General features: G+C 42.8%; 1 protein-coding gene across 1 annotated transcript; it reads right to left on the bottom strand.

The window, feature by feature from the left end:
- Positions 1 to 4,268: 4,268 nt before the first annotated feature.
- Positions 4,269 to 5,750, bottom strand: LOC118973005 (EP300-interacting inhibitor of differentiation 2-like). Its single transcript, XM_037021664.2, has one exon. The coding sequence runs from the start codon at positions 5,379 to 5,381 to the stop codon at positions 4,815 to 4,817; it is 567 nt and encodes a 188-aa protein (XP_036877559.1). The 5' UTR covers positions 5,382 to 5,750; the 3' UTR covers positions 4,269 to 4,814.
- Between the last annotated feature and the right edge of the window lie 2,712 nt (positions 5,751 to 8,462).

Here is an 8,462-nt window from a genome sequence, read left to right as displayed (position 1 = left end):
TGGAGGCCTCTGCATATCTCCCTTCTTCATATAATAACTCAGGCCCTGTAACCATGATTCTGAGGATTTTGGAATTTCTCTGAAGGACTTTTACATGCAACAGACAGAACTAGAGCAACTGATGCAGAGATTATGAATTCAGTATGCAATAGGCAGGAGAAGGGCAGTCAGAACAGTTGAGGACCCTAGGGGGCCTGGGTTTTCAGAGAATCTTATGGAAATAAGAGGCCTCAGAGGAACCTTTGGAGGTTGAAATTCATGAGTTCTGTTTTCTCCTGGGTCCCAGAACACAAGGTCAAGGTGAGGCCTCAGAAGCTGCCATTAGCCTTCCTCACTCGGAGCTTCCTGAATCAGCACTGCTAACCCAGAGCAGCTGCAGTCAAGAAGAGGGTCTGTGGGTGAACCTGTGGACTCAGAACACATGGCATTTCTCAGGGAGAGGGTGATGCTTAATGAGAGGAGCTCAGACCTTGCCCGCCCCTCCTGACACCCCCAACTGGGAAACCTCCTCCTCAAATTTCTGGTGTATAAATTCACAGTAAGTATTACAATTCAGCAGTGACACTAACGACCTGGACTTTCACAGGTTGAGGGCAAAGTCCTCCATAAGGCTGCCCTTATTCCAGACGCCAGCCACAAACTCCAGGACCCCAGGCCACAGGCTCTTCTGACCAGTGGGCTACAAAGTTGAGGGCTCCCACTACCCCATCAGATTTGGTGATTCACTAGGATGACTCAGAACTCAGGGAAGTGCTGTACTTGGGGCTCTTTGGAGGGAAGAACTCATGATCTGCAGTCAGATGGACCTAGAAAAACTACTCAAACCTCTAAGCCTCAGTTGTTCTTTCTGCCCAAATTAAGTCACAAAAATGTTGGCCTAAGCAGCTGAGAACTGTAGAAATCTATTATTACAATTGTTACTGTTTGGGCAACAACCCTTTTACTTGAAACACGAGTTCAACTTCCCCTTAGGGAGAAACCTGCAATTTCTGTCTCAGCCAGTTACTCAAATAGCACTCACAATAAGCAGCCTTCCGGCATAACCTGACAAGCAGTAATCCGGGCTGATTTCCTGAATCCAAGGAGACTGATATGACCTTGAGATACCCACCATAGCAGAGAAAGAGATGGTAAGGCTAAAGCCAAGCTTCATGAAGACTATTTTGCAGAGTTGTATATATGTTATACACTGACATTTATTGCCTAACACCCTCCAATTTCCACAACTCCCTTCTGTTAATAGTAAGTGTAAAGAAAGGCATGTGATCAATGAAGTCAAGAAACGTACTACATTCTGACTCAGTGAGGACATGTTTGTCTTCAAAGTACCTAACAATCTACTGCTTTGCTGTGGGGGAAAAACAGAAGGTTGTGAAAGGGCTCTCACCCGTCACCACCTACAGCACCAGGGCAGACAGTTCCAAAGGGAAGTTCCACTGAACCTTAAAAAATAATTCCAATGGATTTTAAGGTGTTCCAGAACTTAGAAAAGGAAAACTTCCAAATTACTTATATGATGCAATGATAACATTACTGTCTAAAAGTGTGCAAGAAAACAACATAGCAATCTCACTTACGAACACTAATGCAAACATCCTTAAAGGAAGCACAGATCCAGCACATTAAAAGGGTAATAAGGATAATTTGTAAATAAGGTTTATTTGACTAATGCAAGCATCATGAACTATCAATAATTCTAAAATATAACTCATTGTGGTGGTGGATATAAAAAATAGCCCCAAGACCACCTTCATAGATTTTGAAAAGGCCTTTGACAAAATTCAACAGCCATTTTTAATAAGACACACACACACACACACACACACACACACACACACACACACACACACACACACACACACAGTATAGAGCGATATGTGAAGAATTTCCACAAAAAATTCCAAAAAAGACAAGATGCTTCACTACCTCTCACATTATTTTACATTAGACAAAAGTTACTAGCCAAGGGAAAAAGAGAAATAAGCTAGAGGTATCAAAATTGTACAAGATGTAGCACTATCATTATTTGCATTTGATTGTTCCCCAAACTAAGAAAACCAAATGATAAACGAACATAAACATTAAGAGAATTCAGTGTGCTAACAGGCTACAAATAAATATGCAGAAAGTATTTTCAAATACACAGGCAAGCTTTTAGGAAATGTAATGGAGATAATCCTCATTTACTATAGAAAACATAAAATACCTAGGAATAACTAACTGGATCTGTGAAAGACGTAGTTTAGGAATTAAGGACAAACATTAACACCCTTCTAGAGGGCATAAAGGAAGCCTTTTAAAAAACTGAAAAACAGATCATTTGGCTAGGAAGACTCAGTACCTTAGTGACAGCAGTTATCCCTAAATCCATTAAATGTAATATGATTCTAATAGAAAAAAATCTTTGATATAAGGTAAGCTGACTTTGAGGTTGACATAAAAGATCAATGAATATATCCAGAAACACTGAAAAATAAGTAATTATAGCATTACCAGATTTAAAACACAGCATAGTATATGATGAAGAGGCATCTTTAAACAAAGTGCAGAAAAGATGGACTAATTAGTAAAGGAGTTAGTAGACAACTGGACAACCCGTAGCCACATAAAAAAGAAATTTTGAATCCGTACCTCATACTCATACCGAGTATATCGATATGTACTCCAAGTGATTCAGAGATTCAAATAAGAACAATGAAACAGCACACATACAGCAAGCAAAACTACTTGAGATTCAAAATCTTGAAGGTTTAAAAGAAAACAGGGGAAAAAAGCAAAGTAAAATTCTCCATGCCAAAAGCCTTCTAGGAAAACCAAGGACAAGTAACAAAACGGGACAAAAATATCCATTACTCACACTCCAAGCTATTATCATAGCACGTATCACTGTCACATAGTTGCTAGCGTTAGTAACGAAAGGACTCAGGAGAGAAATGGGTAAGACGTGACCAGACAGACCATGGAGAAGACCCATGAAGACCACGCATTTGAACCTCAAGGGTCCACTTATACGGGTTTTATTTCAACAAGTACAACTGGAATTTTTTTTTGAGATTTGTGACAATTTGAAATATTTTCTTTAGCCTACTCTACTGTAAGATGACAATATATAATACATAAAACATCCAGAGTATGTGTCAATTGACTGTGTTATGGATAAGATTTCTGGTCAATAGTAGGCTACTAGTAGTTAAGTTTTTGAGGGGTTGGACATTATACTCAGATTTTCCACTGTGTTGGGGATCGGTGCTCCTAACCCCCACATTGTTCAAAGGTCAATTGTGTAACTCTTGAGAAGATACTCAACTTCACTTGTAATAAGAGAAAAGCAAAATTGATACACTCTTTTCCAACTATATAGATTGGCAAAATCCAGGTATTTGATGGCTCACTGTGTTGGCTAGACTGTCCATGTTTACCAGTTGCTGGTGGTAATGAAAAGTGGTACTTATTGGAAGAAAACTTAGCATTATCTATAAAATGAGTGCCTTTGGCCTAAAGTTCTCAGTTAATTCATACTACAGATGTTGTACATAACAGACTTGGATACATTGCTGATTATAAGATGCACCATTTAAGGAAAATGAAAACTGGAGGAAAAAATGCTACATTATACCATCAAATGTAAGATGTACTCCAAATGCAGAGATGCCAAAAGAGGAAAAGTGCATTTAGAATTGAAGCAACATGGTATTTGTGCACATGTCATGTGATATGCCCAAAGTATTAACTATTATAGAAATCACTTTTTCCCAATGGAAAATGGGTGAAGGGGGTGAAAGTAAAAAAAAAAAAAAAAAGTGGCTCATTGAATTGAAAATTAGATTTTGCCAAGAATTACTTTCTAAAATAAATGATTTTTTTCTGACATAAAAATCTAAAAAAAAAGGGAGAACCTACATGCCCATCAGTATAACCACAGAATGGAATAAAATGCAGCTCTTAAATAGAATGAGGAAATGTGGTGGTTTGGAGGGATCTTCAAGCGATGTTCTTACTCAGAAAAGTTAATGCATAAATTAATAAGTATGTCAACTTTTGTGAAGAAAATAAACCCAGGTTTGTATTTGCTTGTGTGCACCTGAGGAAACTGGAAGGACAGGAGAGGCAGTGGTCACAGATGGGGGCTGCAGTAGTCCTGGGTGGAGGGACAGGGATGGAAGACTTTTCACTGCATATTTTATTTTTGGGGGGGGCTTGTGAATAGATTTATGAGAAAAGTTTAAATTAGAAATTGAGTGAAAGGAAAAAGAATCAGCAATTTCAGATATTCTCAAACAGACGATTTATTTTGTAATATATACAGCATTTACTGTTTGTCATTGGAAATGCCTCAGAAAACAAAATCTATCTTTACACTAAAAATTTCTGTTGAATCTGACACGAAGAGAGCACATTTTCTGGCAATTTCAAGTTCACTCCTGTCTTCAAGTCTGATAACGCAGCTGTGTCCTTATTCCTACTATGGCTACTTGATACTTTCCTCATCATGAGTTTTATTACTGGCAACATTTCTTTAGAAAGTCTCAATTTTATAGAACCATTCTTCACTTTCTAGTGAAGCAATTTTGAAAGACACTTCCAAAGAAAGGAGAAGAATCTCCATCAGTCACCAACCCAAAGAATAGAGGAGTCCTAACAGTTTCGGCTTGTTTTTTCTTTTCTGATGTTTTTAAAGAGATGCTTCCTTCTTTGTTTTCTCAACTGTGCACTGCCTTACGCTCATACAACTGCCGTTTTTAAATCGAGTTCCAGGATTGGCATAAGGCTGTCTTGAGTACAGAGGTTCTTCTGCAAGCAGTTTCATCACCAAACTATTCTCTGTTGATAAACTTATCACAGCCAAGTTCTTCTACCAGAGGATCGATCACTTCAGATGCAGTCAGAGCTATGGTATGTGTTAAAATACCAAAAGCCATCCTCTGGGGATTCCACAGATGCTCGGCATCAAACGCCGCTCCCCTGGCTCTGCGGGCTTCCACAGATCTCCTGCGGCGTTCAAGCACCTGCATTCTGGCCAGAGGCATCAGGGAGAGCGGCAGACAGAGGCGGGGAAAATGCCTGTAATTGAGTTCAAAAACGCTAAACGGGCGACGAAGGCGATGAGGCGACGCAGCCAGGCCTGGGCCGTTCCTGGGCCTGCCCTCCCGACGCTCTTCCTCCGCTAGCTCCAACAGGCGGGCGACCTCTGGCACCCCAGCTGCCCTGGCCGCCGCCACTAGAACTTCCCTGGCCGCCGCCATCGGACCTTCCCCGGGCTCCTCAGGCCGCGCCCGGAACGGCTCCCGCGGCCCGCCGCCTACCTCCGCCTGCGGGGCGTCGCGGTCCCCGTCCTCCGCGTCGGGGTGCGGGACAATGCAGTCCGCCGGCAGCTGGGACATCTCGGGCCGCGGTATCAGCTGGGTCGCTCCCAGAATAAGAGGGGTGCGGCGCGATCATGAGAGAGCACGTGACGGCGAAGGCGGTGTGCGAACACGTGTGCGCGAACGTAGGGCGAACGGCTAAACGTAGGGCCACTGCGCATGCGTCACACAGGCGCCTGCATTCCTCCAGGCGCCACCTAGCGACCAGGAGCGCCAAGACGTCTGAGGCTGAACCGGGTCTAAAGAAACGTCTGACAGCGAGTCATATTTTACATTTCGACCAGATTCATGACTAAATTCATGTTTATAAGAAGAGTCTTACCAATTGCTTCCTGTTGGCTTTCCCAGTATTTCATTCTAAGATGCCTCTAAGCTCCTTGTTCTCCGGTGATTAAAATACCACCTCTATTATATACCAAGGTATTCTAGATTCCTGTTTTTTTTTGACGGGGAGTGTTCGTTATTCTTTTCCACTTACTCATTTGTCTGTGTTCACCCACACCAACCCTCTTAATTACTACAACTTTATACTTTTCCCTTCTTATCTTTAAAATTGCGTTGACTACTGTTAGATATATTTTTTCAAAATTTTATTTGTGCAATAGAACATATTTGCATAAAAGTATACAAAAATATAAATATACAGCTGAATGATTTACCACAAAGTGCACATGTATGTAACCACCACTGAAAAGTGAATGTTTCCAGTATCCAGAACCCTTCCTTTGTTCTTATCACTTGTCCTTTCCACCCAGAGGTAACTACTGTCCTGATATTTATAGTAATCATTTCCTTTTCTTTTTGATTTACCACCTAGGGGTGAATTCCTAACACTGTTTCTGAATCAGACCGGGGCCACTCATTTGACCCACAGCAAAGCCAAACACCAACTTTGGGTTGTAGTGAAACAAAGTGGGCATTTATTGCATGTGCCAAGCAAGGAGAATGGGTAGCTAATGTTCAAGGTCCCAAACTCTCTGTTGGCTTATAAGCAGGGGGTTTTAAGGGCAAAATTATGAGAAAGTGTTGCAGGGTGTGTGAGTAGCTTGTGTACACTCTTCTGACTGGTCAGGAGTCAAACAACAGAAGGATCTTTCAGGGGTCTAGGTCCTCCATCTTCTGGACTCACCCAGTCTGGACTTTACTGCATGTTGTCAAGAGGTGGCACATTTGGTGGGGGCCTAAATCCTGCAAAGTATATGAAAAATACATGAGGGAGAGGGGAAGATGGCGGCATGAGTAGGGCAGTGGAAATCTCTTCCCAAAACCATATATATTTTTAAAAATACAACAAATAAAACGACACCTAACAGAGAGACTAGAGGATACAGTACAACAGCCAGGCTACATCTACACCTGCGAGGACTCAGGACCTCATGAAGGGGGTAAGATACAAGCCAAGGCCTGGCAGGATTCAAGTGCTCCCCCCACCCCAGCTCACCAGCAGGAGGTGAGGATTCGGAGCGGGGAGGGAGTGGAAGTGCAGGAGTGCTAAGTAACCAGCCCTAGTAATCTGCATCAGGAGCACAGACATACATTGTATGGTGTGTTGGATACTAGGGAAAGGGAAAAGTAAAATCTGCAAGCAGGTCCCCACAGCCAGCTCCCCTTGGGCAAAAGAAAAGCAAGTGCTTTTTGAAAGTCTTCAGGGAACAGAGGCTTCACAGCTGGATGGAATCATCCTGGCACACTCAGCCCAGCAGCTGGGAATCCTGGGGCACTTCAGGCACCTTAACCCCCTGGGTGACAACGCAGCTCTGAAGCTCCTCATGGCAATAAACAGCCTTCTGTTTATTCCCCCTTCCATGTGGACCTGTCAGAGAAGCCTGGGAGTGGCCATGCCCACAGCAGCTTCCCTGATCCTCCTCCCAGCGCACAGCTGCCCAGGCCAGACCTGGGGCCGCTGCTGGCGAGCACTTGCCCGGTACAGGCAGAGGCGCATAGGGGCGCCGTTCTCGCAATAGAACACACCCAGCATGCCTACCTCTCCCCGAAGGGCTCTGGGCTGCCCCGCCCACCACAGCTCAGGAAATTAACCCAGAGCCTGCTCTCAGTGTGTGGGTAACTGGCACAGGCAGTGGAGAAGGGCAAAGCAACCAGCAAGCAGGAAGGGACTTTGTTCTCCCAGCTAATACACATGCTACCTGCCTATGATTACCTCTATCACCATGAAAAGGCAGAAGAATTTGGTACAGTCCAGAATCACTCAGACAACCCCTGAGAGAGGACCAGGGGAGATAGATTTAACCAATCTTCCTGAAAAAGAATTCAAAATAAAGGTCATAACCATGCTGAATAACCTGCAGAGAAATATGAAAGAGCTAAAGGATCAAGTTGGGAGGGAGAGTTCAGCAATAAAACAATCTCTGGAGGAACTTAAGAGCAGACTGGATGAGGTGCAAGAGGCCATTAATGGAATAGAAATCAGAGAACAGGAATACAGAGAAGCTGAGGCAGAGAGAGACAAAAGGATCTCCAGGAATGAAAAAATATTAAGAGAACTGTGTGACCAATCCAAATGCAACAATATTTGCATTACAGGGGAAGATGAGAAAAAGGGATAGAAAGTGTATCTGAAGAAATAATTGCTGAAAACTTCCCCAAACTGGGGGAGGAAATAGTCTCTCAGACCATGGAAGCCCACAGATCTTCCAACACCAGGGACCCAAGGAGGACAACACCAAGACACATAATAATTAAAATGGTAAAGATCAAAGACAAAGACAGAGTATTAAATGCAGCCAGAGAGTCAAAAAAGGTCACCTACAAAGGAAAACCCATCAGGCTACCATTAGACTTCTCAACAGAAACCTTACAGGCCAGAAGAGAATGGCATAATATATTTAATGTAATGAAACAAAAGGGCTTTGAACTAAGAATACTGTATCCAGCACAATTATCACTGAAATATGAAGGAGGGATTAAGCAATTCCCAGAGAAGCAAAAGTTGAGGGAATTTGCCTCCCACAAACCACCTCTACAGGATATTTTAAAGGGACTGCTCTAGATGGGAGCACTCCTAAGTCTAAATAGATGTTACCAGAGAAAATAAAATCACACCAAAGAAAGCAGACCAACCAAATACTAACTAATGGCAAA

This window comes from Manis javanica, chromosome 17, assembly GCF_040802235.1.
Source record: "Manis javanica isolate MJ-LG chromosome 17, MJ_LKY, whole genome shotgun sequence".
Classification (NCBI taxonomy): domain Eukaryota; kingdom Metazoa; phylum Chordata; class Mammalia; order Pholidota; family Manidae; genus Manis; species Manis javanica.
The sequence above is the reverse complement of the archived record's forward strand: the minus strand, read 5'-3'. Positions and strand labels throughout refer to the sequence as shown.

Coding starts and splice junctions, on each gene's coding strand:
- LOC118973005 (XM_037021664.2), bottom strand. CDS start 5,381: ATGTCCCAGCTGCCGGCGGACTGCATTGTCCCGCACCCCGACGCGGAG.